Source organism: Balaenoptera physalus (genome assembly GCF_965194825.1).
Source record: "Balaenoptera physalus genome assembly, chromosome: 10".
NCBI classification, from domain to species: Eukaryota; Metazoa; Chordata; class Mammalia; order Artiodactyla; family Balaenopteridae; genus Balaenoptera; species Balaenoptera physalus.
Genome location: NC_138889.1, coordinates 104,668,463 through 104,682,890, shown reverse-complemented (window position 1 = coordinate 104,682,890; position 14,428 = coordinate 104,668,463). Strand labels below are relative to the sequence as shown.

The window sequence follows — 14,428 nt, the reverse complement described above, 5'->3', positions numbered from 1 at the left end:
CCAAGAAAATAAATACTTAGCTATAAATCTAACAAAACTTATACAGGATCTGCATGCTGAAACTACAAAATGCTGATAAAAGAAACCAAAGATGTAAATAAATGAAGAGATATATCATGTTCATGGATTAGTAGACTCACTATCATAAACATGTGAATTCTCTCCAAACTTATAATATATAGATTTAATATAATTTCAATCAAAATCCCACAGTGTTTTTGTATAGATAAGCTGATTCTAAAATTCATACAGAAAGGCAAAATTGATAGAAAAGCCAAAATAATTTTGAAAAGAATAAAGATGGAGAAATCACACTACCAGATTTTTAAGACTTATACAAGCTACGGTAATCCTGACCATGTGGTACTGGTAAAAGGACAGACCCATAGATCAACGAAAGAGAATACAAAGTCTGGAAATAGACCCATACAAACATGGCTGATTGACTCTTCACAAAGATACAAAAGAAATTCAGTGAAAAAGAATAGTCTTTTAAACAAATGGTTCTAGAACAACTGGACATCCATCTATATGCTCCCCAAAACAAAAAACATAAACCTCACATTAAAAAAAAATTAACTCAAAACAGATCATAAGTCTAAATGTAATATATAAATCTATAAACTATTTAGAAGAAAATATAGGAGAAAATCTTTGAGAACTGGGGCTAGACAAAGATTTCTTAGACATGAAGCCAAAAAAGCACAGTCCATAAAAGGAAAAAAGTTGATAAGTTGGATTTCAACAAAATTAAAATTTTCGCTCTATGAAAAATACTGTTAAGTGAATGAAGAGACAAGTTGCAGACTAGGAGAAAATACTGCAAAGCACGTATCTGACATCAGATTTGTATCCATAATACGTAGAGATTCTAAACACAACAGTAAGAAAACTAACAACTCAATTTAAAAATGAACAAATGAGGGACTTCCCTGGTGGCCCAGTGGTTAAGACTCCGTGCTTCCACTGCAGGGGGCACGGGTTTGATACCTGGTCCCCTGGTTGGGGAACTAAAATCTCACATGCCATGTGGCATGGCAGAAAACAAAAACAAAAACAAACACAAGGCACATGAAGAAAGAAATCGTGGCCCAGTAAAAAAAAAGAACAAATGAGTTGAACAAACACTTTGCCAAAGAAGATACACAGATGGCAAGTAAGCACATGAGCAGATGTTCACCATCACCAGCTGTTACGGAAATGCAAATTAAAACCACGAAGAGAATTCACTACGCGTCTATTAGAATGGCTAAAATAAGAAGCACTGACAATATCAAGTACTAGTGAAGATGCAGTGCAACCTGTAACTACCTTTTTGCTGAATGACAATTTTTTTCTCAAACACACTATATAAATATGCTTTTATAAGAGGTAATATTTTGACATTGTGGTTTCAGGCAAAGACACACTCACCAGTTGACTCAACACAACAGTTTCTCATCAGAGAACATGTGGAACAAATTTAAATTCACACCGTATTTGAATGAACTGCAAAATGTTTTTCTTTGCATGGTGGAATCTTCTAGATTTCAGCCTGTTGTGTGCATTCACTCTTTACTCATTTTAAAAAGCTCTCTTATATTCAGCTTTGATTTTGTCCTAAAGCAGGGTCAGCAAACATTTTCTGTAAAGGTTCATAGTAAATATTCTCAGCTTTGCGAACCATAAGGCCTCTGTTGTAACTACTGAACTCTGCCCTCAGCAGAGTAGCCGGAGAAAACAGGCGTTCATTTCTACTGGGCGGCTTCCAACGAAACTTTACAAAAATGGACTGCAACTTGATTTGGCCCATAGGCCCCAATTCACCAACCCCCGTTCCAGGGGCTGGAGTAGATGATGAAGTTGTGGCACGTTTAGAACATGGTTGGCAGCGATGGGGCAGGGCCAGCTTCCATGGACACTAAGCATTTAATTAGCAGCTGCCTGGATTTGTTGGAGAAACATCTCAACTACTTGCATGTACTGGTCCCGAGGTAGTTTCAAGAGGCGGCACCTTCCTAACCCAGATCTCCTGCTTCAGCGGCACGTCCACGTTCTTAAGTCCTTTCACCATCCGTGCAGCAAGGGTGGGTGGAGCCTGAGGCGTGGAGGGGCTGAGGGCCTCTCTTAAGCGGCAGAGCTGTGTCAGGAACCCAATTCCCCTGACCTCAACTCCAGGTCTTACCCACTGAATGAGTCCCCCTTTACAGGCAGGGCGCTCCCCAGAAAAACAGGAAGTATCGTCACCGGCCCCAACATGAAAGTAACTGAAGTGTTTCTCAGGGTTGTCCAGGGCTGGCATCAGAATCACCCACTCCATCGGCATCTCTGGGGGTGGGACCCAGGTGACCTTGACACACACCCCAGGAGAATAAGCAGTTCCTATTCCTCCAGCCCATCCAGTGGCCCGAGACAGGGCCAGGGTCCAGGGCTTTCTGCAGAGAAGCCCAGTCTTCATGACACTCACAGCAGGCATGAAGGAACAGACTTTATTAACCTAGCTCTCAAACACTAGAGGCTAAAATTCAGCTGAACTCTAACAATCTATTTACAGAGTGCTGTCAGCAGACCAGGCAAGGCTGGGCCTGGGTCTTCCCCGAACACCCATCAAGCTCAGCCTCCCAACAGGCCCGAGCCGCTTTCCACCTGTAGCCCACAGAGGACGTTTATATACACTTGACTGAACCCTCAGCGACAGGATACCAGGCAGGATGGCACCAGACCAACAGAGACACAGACATACAGACACAGATGAAGGCTGAGACGGCTGAGCAGGCCCGAGGGCCTGGCTCAGTGCTTCTTCAGGCTGTAGGCCAGGCTGCCAGGGACCCTGGTGCCCTGCAGGGGCGGCGAGTTCCACACGGCGGAGCTGGTGCGCTTATGGTAGCGGGGCTTGCTCTTCTTGAAGATGTCCTCCAAGTCCAGTGGGAGAATGGTTCCGAAGAGCTCCAGAAGGTTCGGGGGGTGGTAGTACTGGTGGATGATGGCCTGGCTAAGCTGGGTGCCTGCAGGAGGACACCAAGGGCTGGGTCACTGCCCTGGGGTTCCCCCTGAACCGCCCCATCCCCCTGCCCCCCACAAAGAGCCCTCGTCGCCCTCTCCACCTCAGCATTCCTTCACCTCCTGTCAAATCAGCTCCTCTCAGGGCCCTCCTCCTCCCGCTCCCCCCCCCCCCCACAAACACTGATAACCTCTCACTGCGCGCTCTTACAGCTGCTCTCTAGCGACTCACGTGAGCCAGGCGCTTGGCATGACCCCCTCATCCCCACAGCCACCTCGGAGGCAGGCCCTCTACCCGCCCCGGTTTACAAGGGTGAGATCCGCCCAAAGGCACACAGCTAGAGACTCGCAGAGCCGGGATTTGAGGACAAGTCCAGCTCCAGAACCAAAGCATCTGATGCCATCCTCGACTGCCTTGGTTGGCTACTCATCTCATCAGCACCACAGCCCCACGACGCCTGGTGCAGGCTGACACTGCCGGTGGCTCAGAGCCCGGCCAGCAAGGCTGAGGAGGACCCCGGCGGGGTCGGGAAGCAGAATGTGTGCCCGGCACTTGCCCCGCACCAGGCCTTCCTACGCTAACTCACTTCATCCTTGATAGCCCTTCTCAGCTGGGTGCTCTTAGCACCCCCATTCCACAGATGGGAAAACTGAGTGAGAGTTTAAGTAGGCTGGTAAAGGTCAACGGCTCTCCGGCCACGCTGACCCCTGCCCGCTGCCACCTCTGGAATGACTGGATGTTAAGGAGACAAAGTCAGATTCCAGTTACTGTGGGGTTCAGATGAGGTGAAACTCACAAAGCAAGCTCTCTTCTTTACAGTGCTGATCCCCTCCAGGGTTCTGGGCCCTTCCTCCGGGGAGTGAGACTGCAGCCCGCCCTGACCCCAGCTCGGCCAACTCTGTAAGGCAGCCGCTGCATGCACTGGCCCTGCTCACTCCCCGCAGGCCTTGCACCCAGGCCTGAGGTGGCACCTTCACACTTACCCACACTCCTGTTTAGAGGCCTGTAAACTCAGCGTCCAATCCTGCTGAGCCTCAAGTACTCCCTCCTCCATCTCCAACTCCTCCCCCAGTTGGCTGGAACCCCTTGCTCCAGCTCTGTGCGCTGCCGAAACCCCGCTACTCTTAGCTCTATTCCCACCCCCAGGCAGCATATTTGGGTCCCTGTGGCCTGCTGGGTGGGACTCCAAAGGGGCAGCCCGATAAGAGTCTGCCAGCAGCCAGCTGAAATCTAATGTATCTGTTGAGAATGGAAGCGCCCAACATCGTAGGTCTGGTCCTCAGATGAGCCCACTGGCCACAGGGCGCCCACCCTTCCCCAGGCGCATCCCGAGGCCCGATGCAGACCTGTCGGCCAACGACTCAAGCTGCCAGCCCGTGGGTACAACGGGCTCCTGACCCCCGCAGCCGCTGAGCCACCCCCTCCAGGGCTCGAAGTCACAAGCGGGGACCCAGCTCTCCTGGGGAGCTCCGGGCCCTGCTCACCTCTGGCCCAGTGGGGGATGGGCTTCCGGGGATGCGCCTCGTCGTCGGTGGAGTCATCGCTGTTCAGATCCATCCCGTAGTTATCCGGGTTGATCTTGGGGGGCGCCCTGTGTCCTTGTGGAGTCATTTGATACGAGGTGCAAGCTGGGGACTGGAAAAGATGAACAAGGCCTTCAGCTGCCTGCCCTGCAGGCTGGCACCTCCCGCCACTGAGGAGCATGGGGCTCTGGCCATCTCCCCTCATTTCACGGGAAAAAAGAAAAAGGTTCAGGGGGTTGCTTTTTAATTAAAAAAAAAAAAAAATCACACCACATACATGACTCCGTGTCTTCCTTTCTCATGTGAAAGTATGTTGTAAACATCCTTCTAGGTTAGCGTGTCAGTGTGTGTCCTGTGACCCGCAGCAGGGCACTCCACTGGGAACCCCACGATTTGTAATTTAACCATGCGGTTCAGCTAACTTCCAAGTTTTCAACATCTTAAACCGTGTTGCAATGAAAACTTTATACCACATTTTGTTTGTAACAGCATTAATAGCCTAAATGCTTGTCATAAGGGACTGGTTAAAGACATTCTGGTACCACTAACTGGAACACAGCAGTCAAAAGTAAGAGATTTACAAGCGGTGAAACAGACAGATGTCTAGGATACATTAAATGAAAGGAAAAAAATGAGAAAAAATCAAACTGCCAAATGGTATGTGTTGTGCACTAAATGTCTGTATTCTCCCCCAAATTCCCATGTTAAATCCTAACCCACGATGTGATGGTATTTGGAGGTGGGGCCTTCGGGAGGTACTGAGGTCATGAGGGCAGAGCCCTCATGAATGGGATTAGTTCCCTTAGAAAAGAGAGCTCCCTCTCCCCTTTGGCCATGTGAGGACACAGCGAGAAGACGGCCGTCTGTGAACCAGAGGAGGGCTCGCATCAGACCCTGGATCTGCCAGCGCCTTGACCCTGGACTTCCCAGCATGTCTGTCGTTTAAGCCACCCAGTCTAGGGTAATTTGTTGTAGCAGCACAAACAGACTAAGACAGTATGCATAGTCTGTGCCCATTTAAAACTATGTATATGTGTGTGTGAGAGAAAGCGTGTGTATAAAACGTATTTATACGTAAAATATAGAAAGATATACACCACTTAGACTTTCCCTCTGGGGGTAGCTTTCTTTTGCTTTTGCTTTATATTCTTTTATAAAGTTTAGTTTCTTTTCTTTTCTTTTTTTTTTTTCTACAACAAATTCTACTTTCAGAATAAGAAAGAAGATATATTTCAAAAATAGTAAAAATACAACTGGTCCAACTGTATCCTTCCACTTTCTTATGGTCCTAATATATACAGCCTGTGCCTCCAGCTACTGGGAAGAGAATAATCAGAGCCAGGGGGCCCTCTCCACCCTGATGCCCGGGCCTCACCTGCACATCCACGGTCACGTTCAGGCTTTTGCTGGCTGCCGCGGCCTCCTTGGCTTTCTTCTCCTGCTCCTCTTGCAGCCGCTGCTCAGCCAGGCGCTGCTGTTCTTCCTGGGACCCGGCAGACGGAGGGATGTCACAGACCACGTGTGCGTCCTCCCCTCCCCCACACCAACGGCGCGCAGCAAGGCAGGCAGGGCGGCTCCTGCACCAGGGCCCCTGGACCCGGCCTCCCCAGCCCAAAGCTCAGGGCAGACCCCGTGGGAGCCACAGGCCTGGCTCCCCTTTACCTTTTTTTTCTTCTCCTCCAGCTCCCTCTGCAGCCGCTCCTTCTGTAGCCGCAGGGCCTTCTCCCTCTCCTGCAGCTCCCTGAGGACCGAGCAAGAGCCTGTCAGGGCAGGAAGCTGAGGCCCGGCCCTGTTCCATCCTTGCCAGGGAAGCCAGGCCCCTGGCACACGCCGTAGAAGAAGGAATGGCAGGACGGGCACGCCAGCTAAGAGCCAGCAGCTGTGCTTGCGCCCAAGGGGCTAGGAGTGCACAGCCGAGGGTGCAGGAGCACTCAGCCTCGAGGCCCCCCAAACTGGGCCCCCGCTCCTCCACACAACTTAGATCTCTGTGCCTCAGTCTTGCCTGCTGTACAATGGGGAGCATAACACCTTTCCTCCAGAGCTGCCACGAGAACAAAATGAGGTCATCTGAGCTACCGCCACTCGTCCTGACCCACATGCCAACACCCGGCCCCAAGCCTGACACGAAGCAGGGAGGGGCCGTTCACGGGCTCAGAGCCACCTCCACTTATGCGCTCATGACCCTAAACACGTCACGGAACCTCTCTGGACCTGTGTCCCCCTCTGGGAAGTGGAGCAGCTGGTACCCACGCTGCAGGTGTCTTCAAGTGAGGATTAAACAAGGAAACGTGTGGAAAGCGTGTGGCTCGGTACCCGCCCGAGCTGCCAAACATTATGACCATCACCCCCTGAAGCCCCTGGCGCCGCCCGACACACATCCAATTCTAAAGCCACATCAGCTGCCACCCTCTGTCCCCCTCCCAGACTCCTGTCTCTGATTCTGCCCACAGGACCAGGGACCCCTTTGTGCCAAACAACACGATGGCCCTGACGCAGTCAGCCCTCTGCTTGTGACCCACCTCCTTCTCCACTGGGCCTGCAGCCACCCACAAAGACGGACACGGAAAAAAGTGCTGCCTGGTGTTCCCCAGGGGGTGGAAGCAGGGGAGAGGCAAGGCCTGGGCCTGGGCCCACCCGAGAGTCCACACGCACACGGGCGGAGTCTGCGTCTGCACACAGGCGCAGGATCCCACAGATCTCCCGGCCAGGGGTGACGGAGGCTTATCCTCCTCGGCATCCCCAGGCCCCGGCACAACCCGGCACAGGGACCGGCCTTGGGTAAACGCTTGTGGAACTAAACGCGGAACTCTTGCCTATCGCAGAGACCCCTGCCTCTGCGAGGGCTCATCGGCCACGGTCCCCAGTTGGGGGGAGGCGGGGCAGTCGGGAAATGGTGGTGGGGGAACCCGAGTCAGCACCAGCACCAGAGGAGCACGCGTGGTGGGCGGGAGCCAGGGATGCCGAAGGCCCCGCAATGAATCACAGCATGCGGTGGACTGACTCTCCCACCCAGAGGCCCTCAGCGGCTGCTGAGAAATGCTGGCTCGTCCTGTGTCCCCCCCCGCCCCCTTATGTCAGCTGAGAAAAAAATGAACCGAAGGGCTCAGCTCATCCGGCTGGAAGCAGAACAGGGACACAATCCCGAGTGACCCTGGCCATTACTCCCTGAATCTCCAGCAGCCAACACACCACGTCTGGGTGGTTCGCCTTGTTTGGAGCCAGGAAGAAAGCCTGTCCTTCTTCTCCAAACTCCCGAGTGAAGGCGGGAGCTGCCTCTAGGTGACGGCTCCATCTGCCTCTCAGCCACACGCACGCACAGGACGACAGCAGATGTGACGACGAGGTGCTGCAAGGTCACCTGGGGGCTGGGCCACCGGGACCCCTCACCTCTCGGCCTGGAGCCGCTCCTGCTCGCGCTGCTCCGCCAGCCGCTTGGCCTCGGCCGCCTTCCGCAGCCGCTCCTGCTCCTCCTCCTTCCTCTTCTGCAGCAGCTCCTGGTGGCGCCTCTCCTCCTCCTCCTGTGACCAGAGAGCAAGGTCAGGGCCCACAGGCCAGCCTGGGCTGGAGAGGCAAGAGCGGGTCTGGGAGGGAGGAACGGGGTGGGGGGGTGGGGGGGAGGAGCAGCTGGACGGAGGGCCTGTCCTTCCCAGCAGCTCCTCTTGCGTCAAGAACAGTAGGGGCCGGCTTCCCTGGTGGTGCAGTGGTTAAGAATCCGCCTGCCAATGCAGGGGACACGGGTTCGAGCCCTGGTCCAGGAGGATCCCACACACCGCGGAGCAATGAAGCCCGTGCGCCACAACTACTGAGCCTGTGCTCTAGAGCCCGCGAGCCACAACTACTGAGCCCACGCGCCACAACTACTGAAGCCTGCGCACCTAGACCCCATGCTCCTCAACAAGAGAAGCCACCACAATAAGAAGCCCGCGCACCGCAACGAAGAGTAGCCCCCGCTCGCCGCAACTAGAGAAAGCCCGCGCAGCAAGAAGACCCAACGCAGCCAAAAAATTTTTAAAATAAATAAAAATAAATAAATTTTAAAAAAAAAGGAACAGCAGGGGCTGAGCCCAGGGACACCCCATACAAGGCTCCATCCACAAGGACCACTGCAACCGGCTTGAGGAGCATCTTGCGACAACTTCTTTTGCTGCAGCAGCAGATTTAGTAGTTAAGGGTACAGACTGGATGGAGCCAAACTCATGAGCTGGGCGACACGAGGCAAGTCACAGAAGCCTCCTGGCCTCGGTTCTACCCTCATTGATAAAATGGGGACAGCAGTCACGCCCACACCTCGTAAGACTGCTGAGTTTATACACATGACGCACTTAGAACAGTGCCTGGCACTATGTAAATACTCAATAAATTTTAGCCATTAGTCTTATAACCCCCTAATGACAGCTTTGTGTTCCCTAGAGCCATAAGACCGACAGTTCCCAGGAAGAGGTAGGCCCATAATCTTAGAGGCAGAACGTTTAATCCTCACAACAACCCTATCGAGTAGATACCACTGCTACCTGAAGGAACCAAAGCACAGAGAGGTCAAGTAACCCACCCAGGGTCACACAGCTAATAGATGGCAGAACTGAGATCGGAAGTCTGGCTCCAGACTCCGTGCACTTAACCCTCAAACTGCTGCCTCTACAGAAAACACAAGGCAGGTCACCGTCACCGTCCCCATCTCCATGGCCTTTGTTAAACCTCCTTGTGAGCTCAAGGCAGCAAGACCCACCAAGATCAATCCGACAGAGGGGGGTGTGCCCAGCGGTGCAGGGGCACAGAGGCAGCGCCGCCCTCCCCCGCCTCCTCCTGACGCCCGAGCCCGGCGCTCGTACCTGCTGCAGCCACCTGAGCCTCCGCGCCTCCTCCTCCTGCCTCCTGCGCGCCTCCACCTCCTCCATCTTCTTGGCCGCTGCCTTCTTCTTGGCCTTCTCCTCGGCCAGCCGCTCCTCCTTGGCCTGCGGAGCCCACCCACAGACGCCCATTGGAGCAGCCCCCCGCCACTCAGCCGTACAGGGTGGGGCCCAGTACTCTGCGGGGCAGACACTCCACGTCCCTGTGGCCCCGACTTGCTCCCCACAGCCCAGGGGAGGGGGCACCCGGGAGCCAGTCCTGCCAGGAGCGCAGGGCTGTGCTCGGTCCAGGGCAGCCCTTCCACCCTCCACTGGCTCAGAACAGACCCCACGGCCCACGGCCGGCCAGGAGAGGGATACAGGGCGTCAAACCCGTAACTTCCGGACGGGTCCAGTCCTAACCCTCGGGCCACCCAGTGTGACGGGCCTGGGTCCCGCCAGGGCACAGCCCACGGAAGCACCTTCTCCGTCTTCTCGTCGATCTGAGCAAACTTCTGTTCGATCTGCTTCTTCTTCTCCTCCTTCATCTGCTCCACCCGTTCCCGGGCCTGCAGCACCTTGCGGAGGCGCTCCTCACGCTTCCTGTGGGCACACGGTGGTCATGGGGGCGCAGCAAGGCCGGGGGAGCCGGGGGGGAGCTGGAGGGGGGCCGGAGGGGGTCCGGAGGGGAGCCGGGGGGGGCTGGAGGAGGGGCCGGAGGGGAGCCGGAGGGGGGCCGGAGGGGGCCGGGGGGGGGCGGGCACTTACAGCTTCACCTCCTCCAGCCGTCGCCGCTTGTCCTCCTCCACCTTCTGCCTGCGGAGCTGCTCGGCCTCCTCCTTCCGCCGCAGGTTCTCCAGGCGCTGTCGCTCCTTCTCCTGGGGGGGTGGCGGTGGGGGAGTGAGGGCAGCCCCGCGCTGGGCCAGGACGACCCCAAAGGCCTCCCAAGGGCCTGCGTCACGAGTGCCCTCACCTGAGCCCTGCCAAGTTGTGGGCAACACAAAAGTCAGGCTCAAGACTGGATGATCCAGATTGACCTGCTGAGCCAACTAGTACTTTTAACAAGTTGTTTTTGAAACTATTATGTAGCCGCATCACAAGAAGTTTGGAAAATAAAGGAAAAAAATGCCATCCCTAATCTACCTCACCAGCCTATAGTAACCTCTGTTAGCAGAGGTTATAACTATATAAAAAATTATATTTGAAAAAAGAGTTAAGAACGAGGGACTTCCCTGGTGGTGCAGTGGTTGAGAATCCGCCTGCCAATGCAGGGGACACGGGTTCAAGCCCTGGTCCGGGAAGATCCCACATGCCGCGGAGCAACTAAGCCCGTGCACCACAACTACTGAGCCCGCGCTCTAGAGCCCGCGAGCCACAACTACTGAGCCCTCGTGCCTAAAGCCTGTGCTCTGCAACAAGAGGAGCCATCGCAATGAGAAGCCCACGCACCGCAAGGAAGAGTAGCCCCCGCTCGCCACAACTAGAGAAAGCCCATGTGCAGCAACAAAGACCCAACACAGCCAAAAGTAATAATAATAATTAAAAAAAGAACCAGATTGGGAAGGGACAGAAAGGCAGCTTTGAAAGTTATGGTTAATGTTCTATTTAAGGGGGTGGATGGGTACACATGTGTTAATTTTTTATTATTATGCTTTATAACTTTTATGAGTGTACACACACACACACACACTGTGTATCGACTCTTTCCTAATAGTTGAAAAAAAAAGAAAATACTGTCAAATGCTAACAGAGGTTACTACTATATAGGCTGGTGACATAGATTAGGGATGGCATTTTTTTTCCCCTTCATTTTCCAAACTTCTTGTGATATGGCTACATACCAATTTCAAAAACAACTTTTTAAAAGTCCTAGTTGCTTCTGCAGATCGATGCTGGTACCTTCCTCCTCCACAGGCCCAGAAAGCCCCAGGGGCATGGCCATAGCAGTAGGCAACCAGCAGGACAGGCGGGGCCTCCAAGCCCTCCCTGGCCAAGGACGAGACTGGTGCTTCACCAGTAACGGTCAGGGGATAAGGGTAGAGGCTGGGACCTGGACTAGAGGCCCACCCCTCACCCCAGCCTGGCTCCCACTAGACACCACGTCTGGGCTAAGCCACCCATCGGCCTCCCTCTCTCTGTACTAGTTGCTGTCCATTTCTCCTTGGCCGCTGACCTTGACTGCAGATTTCCCACCTAGAAATCTAGCCCCGAGGTAATACCAGCCTAAAGATGGAGAGAAGGGCTCCAGTTATGGGTGAGATGGAGTAAACACTCACATCTGTCTCTCCCACTACATGTGGCTGTATAACCTAACAGAATGCACGGAGCAGTTATTTGAGGCCTCTGCAAGGTAAATAGCCGCAGGGAGACTGGGGAAGGAGACCAAACTTTGAAGCATCACCGAACCAGCAATGAGCTGAATGCTTTTTTTTCCCTCCAGCACTAACTCAGTGAAGCCTGAGACCCCAAAGAGATCACCGAGGTGCTGACAGAACTCTGGGAAGAGCCCTCTGGTTCTGACTCAAAACACTGGTTTTTTCCCTCTTTTCTCCCTTCTCTCATGCTCTGGCCCACAAGCAATCCTGTGGCAACGGGGACAGCAGCAGTTACTGGAACCTGCAGAGTCAAAACTCAAGGAGGAGAACCTTCCATGCCACACTATGGAGCTGTGATCCCAAAACGCTGGGAAACACTGTTGCCTTTCTTTCTGTCTCCCAGTCGGAGGCCCTCCACGTGGTTAGGGGAGCACACAGCAGAGCAGAGTAACTAAGGCCCCAGCTTCCTGGCTGGGGGGCAGAAAGGGGGAGCCCCAGAGAAGAGGAAAGTACTGGATAGATTGAGAAAGTAATACCATAAGGTTTTTATGAATTCCCGGGCGCAGCACCAAACTGGAGATGTTTGGATTTGACCCGAACTATCACACCTGAAACTTTGAGAACTAAACTCACAGGCCACCTGCCAGATCCCAGACGGACCGCTGACTGGCACACCCACGACAGATCCAAAGAGCACTGTAAAGGCTTTGAAATCTGAATGGACATTGGAACCACAGGCCACAGAAAGCAGGTTGGAACCACAGCCAGAACCAGTGGGTTACTGCTAAAGCAAACTATCAACAGTCTCCATAAGATTTAAACAAGACCCAGAGTCTCCTAACATTATATTCAAAATGTGCAGGCTGCAATCCATAATTACTAAGCATACAAGGACCAGGAAAATCTCAACTCCCACGGGAAAAGGCAATCAACAGACACCAATGCCAAGATGTCCGGTTGGAATTCTCTGACAAAAATGCTCCAACAAATAATCACAGCACTCTTAAGACAACTGGAAAAACAGAAAATCTCAGCAACTAGAAGATCTAAAGAAGAAGCAAACGGCGATTTTGGAACTAAAAATACAATAACTGAAAAAAAAAAAAAATTCAGTGGACAGATCCAAGAGCAGAATGGAGAAAACATGAAGATAAATCAATAAAATTTATCCAATCTAAACACAGAGAGAAAATATACTGAAGAAAAATTAACAGAGCCTGAGGGAACTGTGAGATGATAACAAAAGTTCTATGAGGACTTCCCTGGTGGCCTAGTGGTTAGGATTCTGGGCTTTCACTGCGGTGGCCTGGGTTTAATCCCTGGTTGGGGAAGATCCTGCAAGCCATGTGGTGTGGCAAAAAAAAAAAAAAGTCTATGAAATGCTGAAAAAAAACACAAAACCTTGAAGAAGTAATGGCTGAAGATGTCCAGATTTGCTGAAAGATATAAATCTACAGATTCAAGAAGGTCACCAAAACCCAAACAGGATAAACCCAAGGAAACCCATGTCCAGCCACAAAAGAATCAAACTGCTAAAAACTTAATATTAAAACAAAGGAAAAAAAATTCTGAAAAGCAGGCACCAGAAGATAAAAGACACATTATCTATCAGGGGGCAATGATTTGAATGACTGGGGATTTCTCATCAGAAAGTATGGAGGCCAGACAGAAGGAGCACATTTTAAGATTGCTAAAAGGAAAGAACTGCTAATCCGGAACTCTACCTATATTCAGTGAAAATATCCTTCAGAAATGAAGGGAAATACTTTCTCAAATAAAGGAAAACTAGAGAATTTGTTGCCAGCAGACTTAGTCTCAAAGAATTGCTAAAGGAAGTTTTTCAGACAGAAGAGAAATGATACCAGAAGGAAAGGTGAAGCATCAAGAATGAAGAACAACAGAAATGACAAATATCTGGGTAAATATCAACAGACTTCTTTTCCTCTTGAGTTTGTTTAAAGTGTTTGACAGTTGAAAGCAAAAATTATTCTGCTGGAGTCATCGATGTATGGAGATGGAATATGTAAGACAAGGATCACACACAGTGGGAAGTCAAGGCATCTATAGGTGGCAAGGTTTCTACATTCCACTTCAACTGATAAGATACCGATGCTAAAGTGATTGTCAAAGTTAAGTGTTTAATGCCTCAGAACAACCATTAAAAACCCTCAAAATGATAGAGTCCAAATCGCAAGAGACAATTAAAATGGAATACTAAAAAACATCAAGGGACCCCAAAAAAGGCAAGAAAGGGGAAACAGAAGAAAAAAACAAAGGTAACAGACAACAATAATAAAACGGTAGACATAAATTGAAACATACCACTAAATATATCAAGTAAGACACTGTTAGATTTTAAAAAGAAACAAAACAACCACCCTGACTCAACTATATGCTGTCTACAAGAAACTGACTTCAAATGTAATGACTGAGTTCAAAAGCATTATGCTGAGTGAGAGAAGCCAATCTCAAGAGGTCACCTGTTGTATGATTCCACTCATGTGACATTCTCAAAAAGACAAAACTATAGTGATGAAGAACACAGGGTAGGGGTGGGAGTTTTGTGGGGTGATGGAACTGCTCTGCAACCCAACTGTGGTAGTGGTTACATAAACCTATGCTTTCACAAAGTATAGATTTCACCGTATGATAATTTTTAACATAAATTTTACTGTAAAATGTTTTTTAATATAAAAATTTTTTTTTTAAAGATGGAAAGAGAAATGGAAAGAGAGATGATCATGAGTCATAGAAGCCAAGCTGGGGTAGGAAGCCAGGCTGGCG

The 14,428-nt window shown here is 51.3% G+C and overlaps 1 protein-coding gene across 5 annotated transcripts in view; it reads right to left on the bottom strand.

Annotated features, from left to right (window-relative positions):
* Positions 1-2,454: 2,454 nt before the first annotated feature.
* Positions 2,455-14,428, bottom strand: part of INCENP (inner centromere protein) — a 26,984-nt gene continuing 15,010 nt past the window's right edge. For 3 of the 5 annotated variants that reach the window (XM_082477897.1, XM_082477894.1, XM_082477895.1), the window contains 8 exons: positions 10,098-10,309; positions 9,812-9,932; positions 9,333-9,455; positions 7,891-8,021; positions 6,166-6,244; positions 5,879-5,986; positions 4,465-4,615; positions 2,455-2,984 (listed from right to left, as the gene is read on the bottom strand). In XM_082477897.1, coding sequence (XP_082334023.1) covers positions 2,770-2,984; positions 4,465-4,615; positions 5,879-5,986; positions 6,166-6,244; positions 7,891-8,021; positions 9,333-9,455; positions 9,812-9,932; positions 10,098-10,309 — 1,140 coding nt within the window. In that variant the 3' untranslated portion in view covers positions 2,455-2,769. The remainder of the gene's footprint in view (positions 2,985-4,464; positions 4,616-5,878; positions 5,987-6,165; positions 6,245-7,890; positions 8,022-9,332; positions 9,456-9,811; positions 9,933-10,097; positions 10,310-14,428) is intronic. The other 2 variants (XM_082477896.1, XM_082477898.1) reach the window with 1 other exon arrangement.